Raw genomic sequence first — 23,731 nt, forward strand, 5'->3', positions numbered from 1 at the left:
CTCCCCTCTTCGGATGCAGAAAAGGAGGATGTTGCACTGAAAAGTAAATGTTATAGCCGACTACGACCTTTAATCTGCTCTGTAAAGGGGTAAAAATGAACAAAACAACCATTTTAGCCTCTAGCTTCCACATTAACATCACAAAGTTCAGACTTAGCTGCGTTTATACCTGTCAGTGTTACGTTAGCCCAAAATGAGTCAGATAATTGTGATCAGGGCATTTTATAATTCTGACTGGTCTGCAGAAACATCTGGTTTAGTGAGAGCAGATGGCTCCATGTTGCGTCTGCATAGTTTGCGGTAAGGTGTCTCGCAGACAAAGGTTTACTCTTTCGCCTCGGCTGTGACGTCACGGTGGATGGAATGCGAGTGATGGTTTCCATCTACGTCAGACGTTGTGTAAGAGGGTCCGGCATGTGCAGCTCACCGGCTGCATCCGTCTCCACCTGCTCATTTTACAGCTCAGGGCTTTGCAGGTGTGACTGCTTGCTGCCTTTTTAATAAAAGAAAAGACCACTTCAGGTTTGAGTCGATCCTGCTCTTTAATTTTCTCTGAAGCAACCATTGTGACGATCCAAGCCAAGCCTCGGTGATCTTGAATGGATGTCGTCTATTTTAAGTGACCGCACGGATCCAATAGTTTGAGGCAAATTAATGGAAAGTTCCCTAAGCATGGGATTTCCATTACAGCAACCCTGTTTTCTCCTGATTTCTTCTAACAACTTAAACAGGAAAATGACCCTGTAAGGAATTTAGAAAGGAAAAAAAAAACCCTCTTTATATCCACTGTTTTATATTAAATCACTTGTTTTCCATTTAAAACAGGAGAGAACTCAGGGTTTAATTCAACGCACGACAAACAAACAAACGTGATGAAGAAAGTGAATAAACACAAACAGAAAAATGATTTTTAGTAGCTGTGATATAACAATCTAAGCCCCACCACAAACCACTCCCGTGTCTGGTTCTGGGTCTTTGCATCCCCTCTATAGTCGAACACAGACGCAGCTTTGATAACGCCGCTTTGTACAGAAACCCCCCCCCTCTCTTTCTATGCTCAGTTTTCTGTATTTTTTTTGGGCCTGGACAAGCAGACTGCTGCTATAATTAGCACCACGGAAAGAGTCAGCGCCCTGTTCTGACCTCTCCCCCCTTCACTCATACTTCCCACTGCTGGTACCACATCAGGAGCCACTCGGTGGGCCCCTGGACACCGACCTCCACCCACTCCAGTACAGTTTGTACCTCTTGTGCAACATACTGGATGGTGGAAGAGCTCCTCATCAGACTTTAATGCACTTTTAAATAGTCTCTTTAAATCCCATGGGAGGGGGATTTTTAACAACGAGGAAGCGATGTGAAATGGACCCTATTTATTCTGCTTAAGTGCCGTTCTCAAGCAGAACTCCTTTCTAACTCGTGCAAACGCATTGCTGCACACATTCCTCACATTACCGTCCGTTTATATAGTAAACTTGCCACATGTTCAGCACCAGTATATTTTTATTTTGTTTTATTTTCCCCCTGAATAGAGAAGAAAAACCGACTTGTAGACGAGAGGAGACAATTACAGAGAGAGGCGACGAGAAGCAAACCGAGAAAGGGAGGAGAGATGTGTGAACAGGGCAACAGAGGAGACAATAAGAGGGGATGTCTGTTGTGAGGCAATAATTTGAGGGAAGAGCAGTGAAGGAAGGATAGTTTGGCAACACTAGTAGTAATCTTCCAATGCGTGGAGAGTCTTCCTGTTGTCAGTGCTCATATCTTCTTGTTCATTGTCTGCTCAAGTGTTGTTGGCTCAACTTTGTTGACACTTTAATTAGAATTTATCTAACTTGAGTCTCAAATCATCACGCCTAACAATTCCCTTAGAGACAAAGCCTTTCCCCACAGAGCTTCTAAAAATCATGTAGATGTTCCTACATATTTGCCTTGAGCTCTTTAAACAGCCTTCTTATTCCTTCACTGGTTTCTTCAGCTTTGAGAGCCGTGTCTGGACACGTCTGACTGCTGTCATAACTGGACTCCAGGTGGAGCTCAGAGTCAAAAGGAGGAATGTTGGCCTGCAGTCCGAGCATGCACACCGAACTGGCACCACTTCTCTACCTGAAAGACGTGACACAGTTGTTACCACTGGCTGGTTATTAGATCTAAAGTTGCAGACTTTAGATCTGTTTGCATGCTTTTGCTGTGTAATAATAGTCGTTTTATATTATTAATAATACTATTATCAATTAAAGGATCAATTAAAGTGAAGAAATCAAATTAATACTTTTATTTCATAGCAGTAAATGCTTTTCCTACGTTAGTTAGTTAATTTTGAACAAATGAAAGAAAATAAGAAAAATATACATACATACCTATACATACATATGTACATACATGCACGTATATACATACATATACATACTAATTAAGAAAATAAAAATCACAAATATTAATATTAACAACAATAATAATTCCTCATCAATTTGATAATTAAATAAATTTGAGAGATAAAAGGAGTGGGAAGAAGTGAACACTTATTTGGTATTCTCACCCCTTTCTACTCATCTAGTTTTCCATTCTGTCGCTGTGCGTCACAACATACTGATTCAATTCACTATCTGTATTTACATTCACATATTTACACTTACACACACATTTCCATATACCTCCATTCATATAAACACATCCACACAGATATACTACATACATACATATACTTATCTAGAAAATATTACATAAATTTCCATCTACTTATAATATTCCTTATATAATTTTTTATTTCATTTTTATTCCTCATCCATGTACTTTTTCTAAATTAAATTTTTGTACCTCTTTTTGAATATATTTATGTTTATGTTGAAGTTACAGTTTGACACTCATAACTTATGGTTTTTTAGTTAAATATTCTTTATTTTAGTCTTGGTTGTAAAGGTCACTCTTCTGTAAAGCTGTTTGTACTACAGCAGGTCTATAAAATGCAGCTACAGCTTTGTATTTCGTCGTATTGAAGAGTTACTGGTTGACCAGCTGTTGCAACATTTTAACTGGGAAAAGGACGTACCACGTACACATGGGCAGACGTCGACGTCACTTCGACCCGCCCACTTGCTCCGTTCTGCCGCTCTGATTGGACGACAGGCGCAGAGGAGGCGGGCTTTCTCCAAAGTCCGCTCACAAAGTTTTCCTTCCTCATGCGCTGCAGGTCACAAGTCTCATTAGATCAAACCGTGTTGTTTGTCGGTTGACTGTTTGAAAAACACAAAAACTCTTATTTTTCCTTCATGTTTTAATTTATGGTCGGAGATTATTCCTCCTTCTCTGGAGAAAAGACGGATATGCACTCTCAGAAAACCTCTAAAAACGGACTAAGTTGCAAAATGGTGCTTCAGGCAGTGGGAAAAGTACTGAGGTAAAAGTTTGTGCTTATTTATACTCATTAATATTGCGGTTTAGTTTTTTGATAAAACCGGACTTTTTAAAAATAACAATGTAAATGAAATGTTCTTATATTGTAGTATTTTATGCTTGCAGACTTTTAAACGTTTGTCGACTGACGACAAACGTCGGGGAAAAAAAGGTTTTTCCCAACATCTGATGTAATTATCCCTGCTTTCCTGACAATATAAAAGACTTTTCGCTATTATTATTATTATTATTATTATTATTATTAAAAAAAAAAAAAAGAAAGAAAAAAAAAAACCCCCGAAGAAGCCACCGTTGTGTTCAGGGCCCGGTCCTCCTCTAGTCTAGAAGCTATGAGTCGCTTCAGCAAGACAAAGTAGTTCTCTCAGCTGTAATTACACAAGTATGGAGACCCCCTGATTCCGGGGTCACAGCACATTACCAGCCGGTGATGATGGGGAACATGTAGTCTGAGATTCTCATCCTTTTCCCTGTACAAGAGGAGTAATGCGACACCGTCTCCTCACGCAGTATAGTAAATTATTTACATCATCTGCAACTTTTTAACTGTGAACCACTTAAAGTGAATTATCTAAGCTATGGTTTTAGCTTCACAGCAAATAAAGTCTCACAGCAGATTATCATATCCAAGCCTAATTTTTAGACCGGTTTTGATTTTTCTTTTTTTTTAAAGTTTTGATGCATCCATGTTGTTTTATTTGCATCTATGTTTGCTCTCAGACAGTTTTTCTGTCCTCACACTGCAAACATTGTGACCCATATTTTACCTATCAAGTTGATGTGTAAATACATTATTTCCACTTCCATCAAATGGTGGTAATGTGATGGAATGGGCTTAATACTTGAAGAATGCGTGACCCAAATAGGCGGGTTAACTGTGTTTGTGTGTCATGCAGAGCGAGCCAAACAGTCACAATTTTAATCCCTGTGAAGTCTGTGCTGTTCAAGTTAAAAAAAAAAAAAAAAAAAAAAAAATTACATTATTTCACATAAAGTTTTTTTTAAACAAGCAAATGCATTTGGAAATCCACACTGTGTTGTCATTTGTCAGTATTTGCCTCCAGGGGACAGACTGCCCAGTTAATGCAATGATAAAGCATTTTCTTTCCTTTTAAGTCAGGGAACAGGTGTGTTTCTTAGCCAGGAGCCTAAAGGGCACATGTGTTTCATGACAATGAGGATGGTGAGGAGGACATCCACCATCTTAGCATTTCCCAGCAGTGTGTTGCATGCAACGAGCCAAGCAGAAAGTGTTAGTGTATGTTATGTCTGTTGCTTCACACAGGACAGGTAGAGACAAGTCTTGTTGCTCCTTTTTTATTGGGAAGTCGACTCATTCTTAAGGATTTAGATGAGGAAATTCACGGTGCCTGGGAGGGATTTTGACAAATTTGTTGCCTTAAGGAAAAGCTGAGCAGAAGCACTTCATTTGGGGTTTTATGAGGAGGTGGGAAGGGCTGCAGACCTGTTTATAGCTTCACTTTTAACTTCTTTTCTCCTCCACTGAATGGTTAAATGCCCTTGGCGCAGAGGAAGGTGTGAATGCTCGGCTTGCAAAGACATCAGAGATAACTTTAGGGTGAATACCATACGTAATCTTCGTTGCTCTTTCAGAGCAGGCTGCTCTTGTAATCGTTTTGATTAAGTCACTATTCAGATTTCATTGATCACGGAGAAGTCTTGCTCAGCTCCTCATCTTATCTTTGCTACTCACTTGCTATCATGTCAAATCGATATCAGCTCCAACATTCTTAAAGTATTTACAAAGTGCTTAATCAGCAACTTTTCCTCAGGTCCCCTTCCTTTTAACTGTGTGTGTTGTGATGTTGATGAGGTTTCTTTATGGCACCGACGGGGGTTTTCTACTCACTGAAGACCCTTCCAGCCAATGAATGGGATTTAGCACACCAGTACTGGATGAAGCCAGAATGGTTGAGCATTTGCATCTTTTTAGGTTTGATTTTTACTCACAGTTCTCATTACAATGCAGCTCCTAAGTCAGTGTTGACAACTTTTATTTTCTTATCTCTTAACTCTGTTATTAGAAGCATTAATGTGTTAAAACTTGTTGAAATTACGCACAAACTCCTGGAACAAACTTGGACAGAGCTGCTACTTTGTAGCGTTAAGCAACACAAGGCTGAATGTTGATTCTGTGTCTCTTTTTAGCCCTGTAATGGCTGCGGTGGTTTTGCTTCGGAGTGCTCAGGCCGCCTGCATTTCCTCTGTTTGTGGTGGCTTTTTGTTTTTTCTTGGAGAAAAGAGCCATTGGGCTTGAATCCTGAAATAGATCAACAGGCTTCGAGACGACTTATCCTCCCAACACTGATCTTTTTTTAAACCAAACTATTAATCTATTTTTTAAAATCTTCTTTTTTTCCCCTCAACCATAATTAATATGTAACTTTGAGTTTATTATGAAATAGGGACACTTCCCCATTCAGATTATTCTTCTCAGAGTTTTGTTTAAAGTGACACGTTAAGTCCAGAGGTTTCTCCTGGACTCACCACTGATTGTCAGGCTCCTTATATTTTATACCGTGGGAATATTTACGATGGTGACGGGAAGATCAACTTTCATTCAAGTGATAAAAATCTGATTTATCCATCTCCTCTCAGAGCACACCATGTTCTGCTTCCTTTTACGCTGCATTTGCCTTGGAGTGGCAATACATTATATTCTAGATAAGGAATCACTTCCCACCATTATTTAACAGTACAAGCAAACGTTTCAGCAGCTTTCTGAGAGATGAAGTTTGCTGCCAGTGTTTCTTCTGCAAGCTACCAGATCAGATCATCGATTGCATCTGCATGCCAACAAACTTCTCCCCCTGCAATCCAGAGGTTCAGCTGTTGCGCAACATCTGGGGTTGGCAGGTACAATGAGACTTGAGGGGAAAGTCATTACATGAAACTGTTAAACTGCTGCCAGACTTTAGTTATGTTCAGCACCACCAGCCAGTTAAAACAAGATATCGACAGTTGTAATTCATGATTCGTTTTTATTTTGAGCACTGAAGCACGCAGGGAGTGAAGGGAGGGCTGTTTACAGGCAAACTGTGGTATTTTCAGAAAGCACTTTAGCTAAATTCTTCCCTATAACTCTAATGTGGTCCCATGTGACTCCGGGATTAATTGGAACCAGGTTCTGATAATGAGACTGGATTGTGGTGAACCTGCCAGAAGGCTGCTCCTCTTTGGAAGCGAGTGTATTGTGGGGCATGAAGTCAGGTAGCGTACTGCAGCTAATATTTGCACCAGTCTGAGGGAAAGCAGATGCATGTTTGAACAGCCTGGGTGCTCGCACAAACACACACCCCTCAGACCAGACGCAACTCGCTTCTTCTAGATTTTCTCCAGGTCTCTGCTGGGATGAGTTTGTGACGCAGCTGTTGGGGCGAAGGGGGCGCAACTCTTGTGTGTGTGTGTGTGTGTGTGTGTGTGTGTGTGTGTGTGTGTGTGTGTGTGTGTGTGTGTGTGTGTGTGTGTGTGTGTGTGTGTGTGTGTGTAAGACACAGGTGTGTGTGTGTGTGTGTGTGTCAGACTGTGTGTACTTGTGTAAAGGTAGTGATTGAGGATGGCCTGATGGTGGGGGAGGTGGTGCTACTGGTGAAAGTGAAAGAGTAAGAGTGGCAAACAGACGGAGGTGAACAGCTGTCAAGCCAGTCGGTCCACAGCTTCCTCGCTGACCTTCCTGTCACCCGACTATACAACCCTTCCTCATTGTCTAGAACACGCCAACACCTCCTCCTTCCTGCTCCTCACCTGCTACCTTCACCCGAGACCTTAGTTTTATGCTTTTACTTTTGTCACGGCAGAATAACTTTTTATTTTTTAAGGATTTCATAGCAGTGTTTCTGCTGGTGCCAGGCAGGCTGAAACACCCCCCAGCCTGGAGACATGTGCCTGGCCCTCAATTCCCCTTTACTCCTGCCTTCTGGCCTGCCCTGATCTACCCCTGATCTGGTGAGGTGAAAGAGGCATCTGCTGCCTTTTATGGCCAAGACTTCAAGAACTTTTGCAAGAACAGGCAAACCTGTGTGTGTGTGTGTGTGTGTGTGTGTGTGTGTGTGTGTGTGTGTGTTTGTGTGTGTGTGGGGAAGTGAAGTCAGACTATGTATGTGGGAGGAGTTTTGGCAAGGAGTAATATTTTTTCATCCTAAAATAAAGTAATAGCTCCTTAATGCTCACTAAATGTCTTTTGTGGGGAAAATGATGAAATTACAGAGAGAGAGGCAGGAAATAGCTCAGCGAAACGAATGTTTTCACAAGGATCCTTTTGCAGGAGTCGGGCAGTTCTTCCGAGAGGCTTAGCAAAGCCTTTGAAAAGATGTGAGAACCGCCGGTATCTGTAGAAGAAGCTCTTTGCTTCCATAAAACTCTGTCACATGACGGAACATGTAACTCTCTGTGCAAAACCACATGAATGTGCCTGTGCCCTCATAAGCAGGAATTCTTGTGTTTCGGGAAGAGGAAGCAGACGGAGATAAGAAGATATATTAAAACAAGCACTTGGAGGAGGTAATGGTTAGTTTGGGGGGGGGGCAGGGTAGTTGTTATAGACAGAGCGATGAAGTGAGTTGAAATTGGGGCTCCGAGTCTAAACTTTGGGGTCTTTGCTTCGAGCCACAAAGAAAAACGGGCAGAAATCAGTGCTGAGAAGCTGAAGACAAGTTATTCTTTCCAACAAATAAGTAAAAGAAGCGGAGGAAAAGTGGTGAAAGAGAAAGTGGCCGATCATTAATAGTTAACCAGCCGTGTTTCCTGCAGTGTCCTTGGATTTTAAATGAAGCCAGAACAAGCTCAGGTTCTGCATGACTGCAGAAGCAGAACCGCTTGATGAATCATTACCTGATGGAGAACTTTAGAGATGTCGGGGTGTTTGTGGGGGTGAATGTGAAAGCGTGAGTCGGTCGGTCGGTCGGTCTACGATCCGTACATTTACGTGGAAGTTTTAATTCCTGTTTAATTCCGAATGAAAGTGAATTCTGCTTTAAACTGATGAAAAACGAACATGTAAACACTTAACTCCTAATGCAAATTTCTATACAGAATTAAACTTAATTCTGATGTAAGCGACTGGTTTATTCCCATTTTAATCCCAAACTATTTAATTCCTCTGTCATGTAAATCTTCATTCCGCTCTCAGTTGATTCTGGTCGTTCTGAGCATGCTCGTTACCTTGTCCTGTCCCGATGACAGCGTTGTTTTGCCTCCCGTGTTTCGTGGTCTATCTTTCTTCTCCTTCTCAGTTGCTGGAAAAAGTGAAGTAATATGCTGGTGTTGAGCTGCTACTTCTCATTTATAATAAAAATAACGGTGAAACTGGAACTTATTATGTAGTTTTTACAAGTTACGACTGAAAAGACAAGAAGCAGGGAGATAACTTTATTTCCGGTATACGTCTTACGTCACGTGCACCCTCTGTCCAATCAGAACCCTTCCTGCCGCTCTAAAGAGGAATTAAGTGAGGACGTGTTTCATGTAAATGTTTATTCGGATTTATTATCTTCATGTAAACTCTTAAGGAAAAACCATGTAAAAAACACAATGTAACCGTACCCAATGTTTTCACCAGAATCCCGACCGAGCTCGGAGAGAAAGTGGACAGCTCCTTAGACATGATGTGAGGGGGGGGGTGATGAGGTTGCAGGATCCTTCTGCATCCGTTTGTTGACATGCTTTACTTTGCTTGCTGAGGCGGAAAACATGGCGGCGCTTCCTGGAGAAGGGAATTAAAGTGCACAGCGCGTTTTGAACACCACAATCTGGCCAAGAAGCCTCGTGCTTCTCAGTCCTGTCATGTTTGCAAAGTGTTTATTAGTTCCCATGGATATCGGCTGGATCTGCGTCAGTCTAATTCCCCTCCTCTCCGTTCCCTATCCTCCGTTTCTGGAGAAGCTCTTCCTCTGTAACGGCAGTAGACCTGCGAGAGAAAGTCGGAAGGAAAGCAGCAAAGCGAGAGCCAGGAACACGCAGCTGGATCGGTGTGTTGAGGAGGATGAGAAGTAGAGACAGTAAGGCTGGAAATGAGGCACGACAACGGAACAAAACTCTTATTCGCTTGTCCTCAACTAGCAAAGCAAAACAAAGCAAAATGAAGTCAAAGTGAAAGCAGGAAAAGTCATTCATCAGATTCATCAACTTTCCAAGTTACAAAGACGGAAGTCGGTTGCATTACTCTGGTTTTTGTGTGAAGCTTTTCAACCTTTGACCCCCGCCTGCTCATACAGGCAGCGGGGGCGCTGGGGGGAGGAGAGGTTACTGCCCTGGAAGTGAAGGAAGGGTGTGATGTGACATCCCGGTGCTAAAACTAGCAGTGGAAGTCCAACACGCCGGGGACGGGTGTCTGCGTGGAAGCTCTGTGCCTTAACGTAAGGTCAGAGGTCAGCGTTACAGATCAGATCCAGTGATTTCCAACGCTGGTGTGTGTGTGTGTGTGTGTGTGTGTGTTCAGATTGTTGTGCACCTACTAGAAAAGTCGGTTTGTTTCGTAACAGATTTCTGGTTCTGTGTCTGCGCTCAGCTCACCTCCTGTTTCCACGTTCATCTGTGGAATTTTACTACAGAACGATCATGTGCCGATTCTTCCTTCGCATTCATTCGTTCGACCGACTCTACTTGAAATTCTGGTTGGATGGTGTCGTTTCTCCAGCATAATGCAGAGCCGTTTGGAAAATTCCTTGTGTAGCTGCTCCACAAGGCCTTGCATAACCTCTAACTCTGTTCTGGAAGTAACTTTTACATTTTAACGTCTTGTTGTTTTGCCTCGTCAGGACCTTTTTGAAACTCTGTAACCTGTCCTCTTCTGTGTTGCAGGAAGTCAAAGACGAAGCCAAATGGAAAGAAGCCGCCGGCAGAAGAGAAGAAGCAGTACTTGGAGCCAGAGTTCACAAAAATCCGTGTGATGGAATATAACCTGAAGGAGCTGGTGGTTCTGCCCAGAGAGATAGACCTCAATGAATGGCTAGCCAGCAACAGTGAGTCAAACTTCATACGGAGCACAGAGGGTTTCACACACAACTGAGGATGTTATCAGACCGTTATTACAGACTTATGTTATCCAGATGAGATGTAATTATTTATTAAGGCTCAGAGTTTGCTTGTAGTTTTTCCAGATTTGAACAATCCAAGTCTTAGCAATGATCCCGGTAGCAGCTTCTTCTACACACACTCAGCAGGGCGGAGCGATATGATGATATATATTGTTTGGACGAAAGAAAATGTCTAATTTTTTCTAATGAGGTTCTATTGTTTACGCCACGGTGAGGTGCTTTACTGCAGTTACGGCATGCAGGCTGCAATATATAAACAAACATGGAGGAGGACGGTAGCAGACGCGTTTCAGAGCAGGATAATTCACTAAAAGATGAGCAGCCAACCCAAACTGATGAGCTTGTTCATAATTTCTGTTGCATGGATGCAGTTTGGATAAAAAGACTGACGTGGAGCCGACAACAGACTAGCTCACAGTCCCAACACACTCTGACACAACCAACTCATTTTTATCACCTGTGCAGGAATCAGGATAAAGAATACAGAATAAAGAATAGAGTCTAAGAGCAAAAGCTGCGTCAAGTGGAGGCGAAAGTTCATAATAAACTCCAGACACTGCAGTAGGCTTTTTTACCCGTGTAATGCCATACGGCCATAGTTCCTGCACATAGGAGATCACTGCTGCCGTTGCCAAGCAACATCTGGCACATAAGTGATGACTGACACATTACAGAAACTATTTTATATGGTTATGGGGATATAAAATGAGTTATCTCGTGATGTGAGGTTTTGATCACATCACCCAGCCCTAATTCTTCCAGTTTAGTCAACTCTCTGTTGCCTAGTTACTCCATCACTTAGTGACATGGTCACGAAGTAAAGCGGCGAAATGCGCGTTTGTAATTCGTTGACATGTCAGCGTGACATTAAACATTGTATAAGCGGACCTGTAGCGGCGTGTTTCCACCACTAATTGGGTTTTTGCTGACAGGCAAATAATTTAGCTCCTTCTCCCCCCCCCCCCCCCCCCCCCAAACTTAATCGCTTCATCTCAAGTGTTTTGATGAGCACTGAACTATTTTGTTACTGTCCCAGCTGTTGGGAAATTTCTTCTTTCCCAGTATGTTTTCTGATGAATTAAAGCACACCGTCTAATATCGCCTGGATCTCCAAACCAGACGGTTCACTTTTGTTTTCAGCTGCTTGGAGACAGTTTCATTTCTGGGAAGACATTATTTGAGATAGTTGAAGTTGGAGGCTTTAAGTAAAGTATTGAATGAAAGAAGGAATCTCACCTGACAGGAATAGAGGAGGGGAGGGAGAAACATACTTATAACATGTGGGACAGATATCTGTGACTGTTTCAACACAATGCTTCTGTTTGCCGTCTTTCCGTGGAATGGGCTGCGAAGCAGTTTTTCAGGTACCTTGCGAAAGCTGCAGCCACCTCCCTGCTCTCCCTGCTTCTATCAAACAACCTGGAAAATCAATGAAGTGACAGCAGATATGCTGCTTGCATGCTCTGGATGTGGTTTTATCACTCATAAAGATATTTAACTGATTTATTGAGGCATGACGTGCACGGTGTAGTGAATCCTGTCTCTCGTCTTGTTCGCAGCAACAACGTTCTTCAATCTTATTAACCTGCAGTACAGCACCATCTCGGAGTTCTGCACTGGGGACACCTGTCAGGCCATGACGGCGTGCAACACGTAAGTTATCTCCCACACTTCTGGTTTATTTATCACTCACCTGCTGGGCCTCATTGGTTTATTCAACCCGGATGAAGACAATCCATCTGAAAAATGTAGTATTTAAAGTTTAAGGAGCGCTCAGGCTACAAATGAACTCCAATTCAAAACAAACGTGCGTCTCGATCCACTTCAGGAGGACCAAACTGTGAAGCAGACTACGTTGTGTGTTCCGGGCATCGGGTGTAAACAACATAAACAGAAGTTCTAATGGCGGCTCTGGATGGGAGAAGTGTCTCACATCAGATGTAGAACTGGTTAAGAGATCTTCCAGCTTCCATTTGGATGCTGCAGGACGCGCCCTGACCGCGACGCTAACCCCCGTCACCACTAAGAGTCCATCTGCTTTAGCTAAGAGCGAGTAAACCATATCTGATTCATCTTAAATCTGACTATGATCAAACCCGACCAGATCAATGAGGCAGAGCGGCAGCTTCCATGGCAACCAGGCTTCGTAGCAACGGGACAGAAACCCAAAACCAGCAGGATCCGATGCAGCTCCATGTTTTACTGCGACAGAACCAGAAGTTCTGTGTTAACCAGCAGAGGAAGCAGTTTTCCCCGACAGTAAGCCCTCATGCAGCCACTGGAACATGTCATTTAAAAGGTCTGTTTGCTTTAAGTAAAGCTGCATGAACACAAACTCTGTCCAGAAGATTGCTGCACCCCCCCAGCTGACCAGAGCCCCCAGCCGGGTGAGTTTCTATCTGCAGAACGGAGCGTCTAGCGTGTGTCTATCTGCCTCTGCTGGACTGGAGTTGATTTAAAACGAAACAATAATGATGTTTATAAAAACACGAGTCGCTCTGTGTCTTAATGTTCATCTGACAACTTTCAGCAGATTTATTTAAATAAATTTGTGGCTTTTTTTATTCCCAAAATTTCTCTTTGTCTTTTTCCCCGCAGTGCATTCATACGTAACATGATTAAATCAACGCATCACTTTTTTCTGTTTCAACGCATTCTTCTTGTAAATGTCTGTAATCTGACACAAGCTGATCTTGCGCGCTGTATCCAAGTATTTCTAACTTCTCTAAAATCCCCCGCTGTCTCGTCTGTGGTTTTTATTTTGCTGCCGTCTGAAGTCTGCTGATATATCACTATATTCTCAGATTACGTGCACTTCCTTAACGCTTTGATCAGACTTCATGAACTTTGTGCTCTAGTTGTAGCGATAATCAGCTAGATAATTTAATTACTCTCAAGTCGACCAACATTTAGGATTTAAAATAAAATTTAAAAAAAGATAAGACAACAGTATTTTCTTAGCGGGAGTTCATAGCTTTTCCCGTGTCCAGCAGGACAAGCATACCTTTGCTGTGCTCTGTTTAGCAGTGCATGTTAACAATGGGATGTTAAGACAGGCGGACGTTGCTAAATGTAAGTATTTATCTTAGTCGTTTGCTCTGTCAGGGTGTGTAATGCTGCCCTTATTTATGAGCCGTCGTCTCCAAAGAAGCCTTCATTCCTTCTGTGTATACTGAAGGCTGGCTAAACCTGATTAGCCATACTTAACAATACCTCGTAACACATTACATGCAGGCTGCGAGTGCAGCCGCTCGCCCACGCGCTCACGTTGGACAAAAACTAAGACAATGACAAACAGACAAATGACTTTATTATGATAGATTGTGAGAAAGAAGCTTGACGAGTTAACTCTTAGTCAACAGCGGATTTTTCCACCTTTTGTCACCTGAAGCTGCTCGAACAAACCGTGAGAGAATGGTGGAAACTCGCACACGCCTGTAATACGTTAACAGACGAGGCAGCGGAGCAGGTTAGCGTGTTTTTGTTTGCACAAACTAATCAGCCGCAACTTCATCAGAGATGTTGAAGTAATGCTGAACACGGCAACTCGCTCAGCTCTGCTCTGGATTTAATCGTCCATGTTGCAACACAAAAATCTCCATTTATGACTCTACCTTCCTCCTTCGCCCGCCGTGCACCAACCCGCCCTTTCCTGCCCGAGCAGGACCTGGCAACCCGCGCCCTCTCTCTGCGGTGAATCTGACTGAGCCACTGTTGCAGCGGCGTCGGTGCCCCTGCCCACGAGCACAGCTCAGCGCTATTTTTAGATCCAAATGTTTCCATGAGGGAACAGGAGCATTAGGTTGCTGTTTAAACCCATTTTGTGTGACAGATGTTGTTTTAGTGTTGCCTCCTCTAACAGCAGTCACGAGACGAAAAGTAAGGAAGCAAAAAGCATCTAGGATCATTTTTCCACCTTTGCAGTTCTGTTTTAAGCTCTTAATGTGTTCATCTGCATGTGGGCGGTTCGGTCTGTGAGTAAGTCTTGTGGTCAGTAGGTCTCCTCCTGCAGGGTCAGATATGTGGACTCTAAACATTCCTCAGGATTGGTAACGTCTGCCCCGGTACCGCTGCACCTTCCAACGAGCTCCCCCTTCACTGAGATCATCTCTGAGGTTGTTCCCGCCGTCCCGTTTCACCGTCTGTGAGCCATTCATGAGTCAGTGCTGCTCATTCATGCGTCTGTAAGGTGTCTGCTGCCTGACCTGTTAACGTGACTGGCTCGGTGCCGCCCGCCTCCCTCTTTACCTTTTCATTAACCACCTTCTAACTCCGCTATCTGGGTCACCTGACCAACAGCAGGAGGATGAAGGAGGGATCAGTGTCCCGTCCACTGGCGTAAATGCAGTGCAATAAGGAAATTAAAACCCAAGCCAACTTCGGTCATTAACTTAAGTCGTCCTGTTTTCATAGAGGAACTAATTTAGGGTTTTTTTTAGTGTCTCATACGTAAACTGGTTCCTGGTGAATAATCTCATTCTCCAGGAAATAGTCTGGATCAGCCTGAGCGACCACAAGCTCAGCTTTGAATGTTGGAGAGTTTTTGTTATCTGAACCTGTTGATAGATGATTGGTTTTATTCTATGTGAGATAACGGCGACATGACTTTGTCTCTTTCCAGAATATACTACTGGTATGACGAGAGGGGGAAGAAGACGAAGTGCACTGCTCCTCAGTATGTCGACTTTGTAATGAGTCTCTGTCAGAAACTGGTCACAGATGAGGAAACCTTTCCCACTAAATACGGTGAGTCTCCTGACTGGTGCTGCGCCGCCCCCTACTGGTGGAGGACTGGAAATGATGGGAAGGAGGCTGGAAGGGAAATAAGTCGGATTTTATGACTGTTTGAGGTCTTGGTTTATCATTTGGTCCAGGTAAATTTGCAGCGACTATCATGACTTTATAAATGAAATAAGCCATCTTGAGGCATCTCTACCCATCAGTTTGTGTGTAAAACCCAGCAAAGGGTTTGTTTTAACATTACTGAATCAGATTTAGACCATTTTATTATGTGATGATAAACTTTTATCTCAAACATAAAAACATTTGTTGTGATTATTCTTGTCCAAAACAAACAGAAAAATCTGATATTTTTCTGAGTGTGAACTTTAAAGGGTTAAAACCTGCTTGGACAGAATCCTCCATCCAGGCCACGGGGGTCTGCAGACCAGCTCCTCCTCCTGGACCCTAAATCCAGGCTCAAATCCAGAAGTGATTTTTTTGTTTTCAAACTGGGATGAAACTGTGGAGTGGGTTTCCCTCCCAGATCGAACTGGTTTCCACTCCGGAAACCTTTCAGTCACATCTTAAAACAGATTTTACACCTCAGATTTTAGTCAAATTCTGTTTTTTTATTAGTATTTTAATGTATATTTTCTTTTTAAAGACTGTTTTAGTGTTTTTAAAAGCGTTTTTAATCTTGTAATTTCTTGTAGCGTGTCTTTGCATTTTAATTTTTTCGTGTATTCTGCCTTTCTGACTGCTTTTCAATTAAACCTTTTAATTTCTTGCAGCACATTTCTTAGTTTTTTATTTCTGTCGTATATTTCAGACATATTTAGTTTATTTTTTAGTCTTTTTGGAGTGCTACTTATGTGCATTAACGTGTGTGTTTCAACATTTATATTGTATAGAGAGTCGGTGGGACCAGCTTCCCAGAGCCGTTTAGATGCAGGCTTAACTTGGAGGAGAAATAACAAGCATGAAGCCAGTAAACATGGGCCAGTTTAAATATTTTTGGCGTGACGCTGAGACTGGTTTGGTTGGGTCTTTTCTCAGGGTGTGTTCGCTGTGAAAACTTTGAACACAATGGCAGATTTAACCTCTTAACCTTTCCTCCCTCCTGGTGGTTCCTGTTCGTAAACCAGTTTCTCCTGTCTGCTTTTCTTTGCCCCTTTCCCTGCTGCAGGTAAAGAGTTCCCCAACTCGTTTGAGTCCTTGGTAAAGAAGATCTGCCGGTACCTGTTCCATGTGCTGGCTCACCTCTACTGGGCGCACTTTAAAGAGACGGTGGCTCTGGACCTGCAGTGCCAATTGAACACTCTGTACGCACATTTCATCGTTTTCGTAAGGGAATTCAACCTGGTCGACCCCAAGGAGACCTGTATTATGGACGACCTGTCCGAAATCCTCTGCGCCCCCACCCCGCAGCCTGCCGCCGCCCCGGCATCACAACCCTCCCCTTCCTCACAAAACCACGTAACGGAGAGATGAGCAGGGCAGGGGGCAGCGGCGAGAGCAGCCCCGAGGGTGATAAACGATGAGACGGAGAGAACCCCGGACCCCTTCCTCGGTGCAAGCAGGACTTACGAGACCTTCCACTACCCTTATATTTCGCTACGACACCAACCAAGCAGCCGGGAGGAGAAGGGGGGAGGGTTTTACGGGGGTTTGGGGTGGCGGGGAGGGGTTTGTCACACCAGCAGGAATTGGCGTGAGCGTTCCTCCCAGGGACAAATCCCTCCCGTCTTCTCTGCAGTTTAAACTAGGAACAAAAAAAAAGTATGTGTATATTTTATTTTGTTTTTATTTTCCAGTTTCTTTTATTTAGTTTTATTTTTTTGTTGTTGGAGGGGGGGTGCAGTGCGTCTGTCCGCCTCCCTCTATACTCGACCTAACATACAGTACAGGAGGGGGTTCTGCTTTGCTTCGACCTGCGATTGAACAGTGTTGTAATGTGTGGAGAGACGGCGCCTGCGGGCCGCCACGCCGGCCGGGAGGGGCCCACGTTACCCGCCTGGCCGGGCCACACCAGCCAGTCACTGTTTGGGTTGTTTATGTGTAATTAAAGCGCTTCCTACTCAGGACTTGAGAGAATAAGTCACTGCTGCCAGAGAGGAGTTACTCTCATCTTCATTCTCCGCCCCTCGTTCGTCAGACCTCGCAGTCATCACACGGTAAACCCAACATACATGTAACACGGGCTGCAGAGCGCAGCCGACACGCCACAGGAGGAGGCGGAGGAGCAGATCTACAGCTGGATTTTCAACCGGATCACAGAATGAATGCTTTGAGACAGACTGGTGCCCATTTAGGCTGCGTGCAGCAGCCCAGTTAAACCACAGACTCCCACTCCAGCAGCCAGGAAGGACAAAGACATGAGGTCATGTCTGCAGGCCCAGAGAGACGAGATGGAGACGGATAGGGTGAAGCTGCTCTGCTGTACACCAGTACTCCCAGTGCAAAACTAAAAACTTGGGGTTTTGTTTTTATTTCTCCCTTTAATTTTTTTTTCCTTTTTTTTTTTTTTTTTTTTTTTTAAAGATTATCAGAGGAAGATTAGTTTGGAAATCCTAACAATGATATTGTCACATATAGAAATGGACTTTACTGTACAAAGAATCACAAGCGGGTTCTGTCAGATTTAGCCTCTGTATGGAGGAGGATTGGATTCATAATTCTCCTTTTTTATTTATTTTCATTTCATTTTTCTTTTTTTTCTTTTTTTTTTGCAGGGTTCCTCAGTTCTGGCTCGTTTTTATGTATTTTAATTATTAACTAAGTTAAAAGCAATTTAATATTTTAAGCTCTGCGGATTATAATCTAATAAAAGAAAGAAACGCCTCTGTGTGTCGTCTTATTTGTCTGATGCATGCTGGTCTTGTGTGTGTTAACGTTAGAAAACAACGTTGTCTTTAAGGTTAAATCGACTCTTTAACGCCGGAAGCTCCGTTTCCACGTCACTGGAGTTCTCAGCCTCGGAAAAGCGCTTCGGAAAGTTTCTCCTTTTGGATTAGCAACTTGTTTTGGATCTTCAGACGCCTTGTTGAAGTTTTATAGCTGCTGGGATAAACACAAAGAAACAAAAATGAGTTTGTTTTAATGTTTATCACAAAGTAACAATTGAGTTCTGTTCATTTTCACTTTCTCAGCCTCATAAATCTGCTTAAACTCCCTCCCCAGGAGTGGAAGAAGACATTTCTTGTCATGACCCCCCCTTTAGGATCAGGATATCTAAATCCTGTCCTCCAGTCTGCAGTCCGCCAGGTTTTAGATGTTTACCTGCTTCAACACACCTCAGTTTAGTGGCTCAGTGCAGAAGTTTACAAGCAGTTTGATGTATTTTGTTTGAATCAAGTTTTTTGGAAGAAGGAAACCCCTAAAACCTGCAGGACAGGTTCTACACATCTCTGGTTTAGTTTTTTTTTTGTTGTTTAGTGAAATAAAATACTGAATGCTGAAGCGTCAGAATAAAAATGCAGCTCTTCACAACGAAGCAGTTTATCGGACATGATGGCATTTCAGGAGAAAAACTGGGAAGTTTTCACATTAAAGTGACGATACTGGAGAGTTTTTATTTGCCCTCTCAGCTATTTATTAATGAAAACATTATTTTAAATATATTTTCTAGATGAAAATCTTCCAGAAGGGAAAAATGCTTTATGATATAAACACACTGCTGCTCAGAGCAGTTTCCTTTTGTCTGTTCCTGTTGTCATGGTGACATTTAAAGTGTCCCACCCCCCTAAAAGCTTCTTCACAACTTCACCTTTCAGAAAATATTAAATCAATCCAGTGTTTCATGAGTAGTCTGTTTAGGGCAGGCATGTCCAGCTCCGGTCCTCAAGGACCACAATCCTGCATGTTTTCCTTGCATCCCTGCTCCAACATACCTGACTCAAACCAATCAGTCACTGTCGAGAACGTCATTGGCTGTTTGATCCATTTAACCCTTTACAGGCCACTAAATGAAATACCTTAAAATGAGAAATTTTAACCTAAAATTGTCCTCCTGGTATGTATGCAGATCTCAATTCTGTTGCTAGTTTAAAAAAAAAAAAAAAAATTATGCTTCAAATAGAAGAAAAATTGATCAAAAATAGTCACTTACCTGATAAAAGATTAATAGAATCCAGGTTTGTTGGAACAGGGATACATAGAAAACCTGCAGGACAGCGGCCCTTGAGCAACGGCTTTAGGCACCCGTGGTTTTGCCTTTTAAAACTGGAATAAAACTAATCCAAGTTTGCTGTCCTGCAGGTTTTAAGTGTTTCCCTGCTCCAAAACACCTGATTGAAATAATATGGATTCGACATTTTGTTGTCCAGCTCTGCACAATGAGCCATTTATTTTATTAAAGTGTGTTTAAATGGAGAAGCATGTAAAACCTGCAAGACTGGAGTTTGACATACCAGCCTTTAAAAGTTAAAATACATTTTTTAACATTTATTTTAAGTAAATGAAAAAATCTTGCAACCCTGCAATGTTGCCTCCTGTTACTCAGAATACTACAGCTGTGATTATCATACACATTTTTTTCTCATTTGAATTACTCTGAAGGATTTATTTACTCATTAGGTATGTTAATATTTCATATACTACTTGTGATTATTAAAATTAATATTGAAATGACATTGAATTGATTGAATTGACAACGATGACATGTTTAGCCGCATGTCATCTTTCAACCGCTGGTTGTCTAGGTGGTGTCCCGATAACGTGGGTTTTATAGATAATTGGAGCGCTTTTTGGGGAAAGCCTGGTCTTATTAGGAGAGATGGCATCCATCCCACGTTGGATGGAGCCGCTCTCTTATCTAGCAATATGGACTCTTTTATTAGACAACTAAATTGACAAATCAGGGTTGGGACCAGGAGGCAGAATTGTAGTCCTACACACTTTTCTGCAGCTTCCCACCTGCCGCCGCCCACCCAAAACCCCATTCCGACCTTATACAACTTCCCAGCAGTAAGAATTAAACAACACAAAAACACTTCTGGGGTTAATCGTGAAAACCTCATAAAAATAAAAACAATGGATCTAATAAAATCTGAAAATAAGACAATAAAGTGTGGCCTACTGAATATTAGATCCCTCCCAAATAAGTCTTTATTAGTCAATGACTTGATAGGTGATCACCACATTGATTTATTCTGTCTTACGGAAACCTGGTTACAGCAAGAGGATTATGTTAGTATTAATGAAGCTACGCCAGCTAACTATTTAAACTTTCACATTCCTAGAACTACAGGCAGAGGAGGAGGTGTTGCAGCTATTTTTAAGTCAGAATTTTTCATTAATCCTAAGCACAAAACTAACTATAAATCCTTTAAATTCCTGACATTAAATTTATCTCATCCAAAATGGAATTCAGAGAAACCGCTCCTTTTAGCATTAGTGTATCGCCCACCTGGACCTTACTCCGAGTTTCTGACCGAATTCTCTGATCTCTTGTCTGAGTTAGTGCTGACTACTGATAAGGTCATTGTACTAGGTGATTTTAATATTCATGTTGACGATGAAAATGATAGTTCAAACATTTCCTTTAGCTCTATTCTAAACTCAATTGGGTTTTCACAAAATGACCATGGAGCCACTCACTCTCATGGTCACACTCTTGATCTTGTTCTAACATATGGTATTGAGACTGATAAGTTCAAAGTATTTCCTCAAAACCCTGTCTTGTCCGATCACTTCTTATTAACCTTTGAATTCACTTTATTTGATTACTCACTGACCAAAAATAAATTCTACTATAGTAGATGTTTATCAGACAATAATATTACAAAATTTAAACAATCAATTGAATCAATTTTTCACATCTACCATGTGTTAGCATGACTGAGAGTCCCCCTTTAAGCCTTACTCCTGCTCAGATTGATCAGCATGCTGATACTATAACAGCTTCAATGCGTACAACCTTGGATAATGTTGCTCCCCTAAAGAAGAAGAAATTAGGTAAAATTATGAAGGCTCCCTGGTTTAATTCCCAGCTTCGAGCTCTAAAACAGGCATCAAGGCGTTTGGAAAACAGATGGCGTTCATCAGGACTAGAGGAGTCTCACTTAACCTGGAAAGAAAGTTTAATCGTATACAAAAAAGCCTTACGTACGGCAAGAACAGCTTATTATTCATCATTGATAGAGGAAAACAAAAACAACCCTCGGTTTCTTTTCAGCACTGTAGCTAGGCTTACTAGGAGCCGGAGCGCTGTGGAGCCATGTATTCCTTTCTCACTTAGCTGTGATGATTTCATGTATTTTTTTCAGGAATAAAATTGACACTATTAGAGATCAAATTCACAATACTCTTCCTTCTACCTATAATGTTGAGCCTGTTGTGGTCTCCGAAGCATCCTTAGAACCAGGATCTGACTTGTGTCTAAATAGTTTCTGTCCTGTCCAACCCTCTGAATTAACTAAAATAATAGCTTCATCTAAACCATCCACCTGTATCTTAGACCCTCTCCCAACGAGCCTCTTTAAGGACATTTTCCCTTTAATTAATACATCACTACTAAATCTTATCAATATGTCTTTAGTGACAGGATATGTACCACAATCATTTAAAACTGCTGTAATCAAGCCTTTACTTAAAAAGCAATCTCTGGATCCAGAGGTGATAGCAAATTATAGACCTATATCTAACCTCCCGTTTATGTCCAAAATTCTGGAGAAAATAGTTTCCGCTCAGCTACATGCCCACCTGAGCAGAAATAATTTATGCGAGGAGTTTCAGTCAGGATTTAGAGCTCATCATAGCACTGAGACGGCATTGGTGAAAGTTACTAATGACCTTCTTATGGCCTCAGACAAAGGACTTGTGTCCGTACTTATCTTGCTTGATCTTAGTGCTGCATTTGATACAGTCGATCATAACATTCTGTTACAAAGACTAGAACAGGTGATTGGAATTACAGGTACAGCGTTAAGCTGGTTTAAATCATATTTATCTGATAGACTTCAGTTCGTTCATATAAATGACAAGTCCTCCTCCCAAACTACAGTAAGTCATGGAGTTCCTCAAGGTTCTGTACTTGGACCAGTACTCTTCACGCTATATATGCTCCCTTTAGGCAAAATTATTAGACAGCATGGAATAAACTTTCATTGTTATGCAGATGATACTCAACTATACTTATCCTTTAAACCAGATGAAACAATTCAGCCCAATAGGCTACAAAATTGTCTCATAGACATAAAGACTTCGATGTCTAGAAATTTTCTCCTCTTAAACTCAGATAAGACTGAAGTAATTCTCGTTGGACCTGAAAAACTCAGAGCTAAATTTTCCGGTTTTGTAATGAACCTGGATGGTATTACTTTAGCTTCCAGTGCTACAGTGAGAAACCTTGGAGTAATATTTGACCCTGACCTGTCCTTTGGCCCACATATTAAGCAGGTTACTAAAACAGCCTTCTTTCATTTACGTAATATAGCCAAAATTAGGGACATTCTGTCTCGGAGTGATGCAGAAAAACTGGTTCACGCTTTTGTTACTTCGAGACTAGATTACTGTAACTCTCTATTACTGGGCTGTCCTAAATATGCCCTGAAAAGCCTTCAGCTGATCCAGAATTCTGCAGCCAGAGTCCTGACCAGAACCAGCATGAGAGATCATATTTCTCCAGTTTTAGCCTCTCTTCATTGGCTGCCTGTTGAATCTAGAATAGAATTTAAAATCCTTCTCCTTACACATAAAGCCCTCCACAACCAGGCACCACTATATATCAAAGACCTCATAGTTCCTTTTATACCAAGCAGAGTACTTCGTTCGCAGACTGCAGGCTTACTTGTGGTTCCTAGAGTCTCAAAGAGCCGAGCAGGAGGCAGAGCCTTTGGTTATCAGGCCCCTCTCTTATGGAATAAGCTCCCAGTTAGTGTTAGGGAAGCAGACACCCTCCCCACCTTTAAGACTAGGCTGAAGACTTATCTTTTTGATAAGTCCTATAGCTAGGGATGGTTAGCATCCCTTAGTTATGCTGCTATTGGTTTACACTGCTGAGGGACATTTCCTGATACACTGAGCTTCTCGCTCTCTCTCTTTTACCCCCCCCCATAACAGTGTTGCATCATTAACATGTATGTCTCCTGTCTCAGCAGGTCTCCCTGGCCGGGAGTAGCAGTTCCTGTTGTCTGTTGTCTTTCTGTCCTCTTCCCCCCACACAGCAGAGGCAGATGGCTGCCTGTCCTTGAGCCGGGTTCTGCCGGAGGTTTCCTTCCTGTTAAAAGGGAGTTTTTTCCTTCCCACTGTTGCCAGTGTGCTTGCTCAGGATGGGAGATCTGTTGGTTTCCTTATACAGGCTGTTATGAATTGGCTTTCATTATGTTTTCCCCTCTGTCTGTAAAGCGTCTTGAGATGGCATTGCCGTGATTTGACGCTATATAAATAAAGTTGAATTGAATTGAACTGAAACTGGACAGTTAATCTGTCATCAGACCATCAAACTAATCTGAATTATTTCAGAATAAGTTAAAGATATGTGTGTATAGTTACTGGACAAAGTGCAATATTTGCCTTTGCAGAAAATAGAAATGGTGAGAAAA

At 42.1% G+C, this 23,731-nt stretch overlaps 1 protein-coding gene across 3 annotated transcripts in view; it reads left to right on the forward strand.

Moving 5' to 3' along the window:
• The window catches only part of mob2a (MOB kinase activator 2a), a gene marked incomplete at its 5' end in the record, with an annotated part of 62,405 nt that extends 45,585 nt beyond the window's left edge, over positions 1 to 16,820 (forward strand). For 2 of the 3 annotated variants that reach the window (XM_079247741.1, XM_079247740.1), the window contains 4 exons: positions 10,231 to 10,391; positions 12,026 to 12,119; positions 15,088 to 15,212; positions 16,375 to 16,820. In XM_079247741.1, coding sequence (XP_079103867.1) covers positions 10,231 to 10,391; positions 12,026 to 12,119; positions 15,088 to 15,212; positions 16,375 to 16,679 — 685 coding nt within the window. In that variant the 3' untranslated portion in view covers positions 16,680 to 16,820. Of the gene's footprint in view, positions 1 to 3,281; positions 3,398 to 10,230; positions 10,392 to 12,025; positions 12,120 to 15,087; positions 15,213 to 16,374 lie in introns of those variants that run through there. The other variant, XM_079247739.1, reaches the window with a different exon arrangement.
• Positions 16,821 to 23,731: the final 6,911 nt, after the last annotated feature.

This window comes from Telmatherina bonti (genome assembly GCF_933228915.1).
Source record: "Telmatherina bonti genome assembly, chromosome: 2".
NCBI classification, from domain to species: domain Eukaryota; kingdom Metazoa; phylum Chordata; class Actinopteri; order Atheriniformes; family Telmatherinidae; genus Telmatherina; species Telmatherina bonti.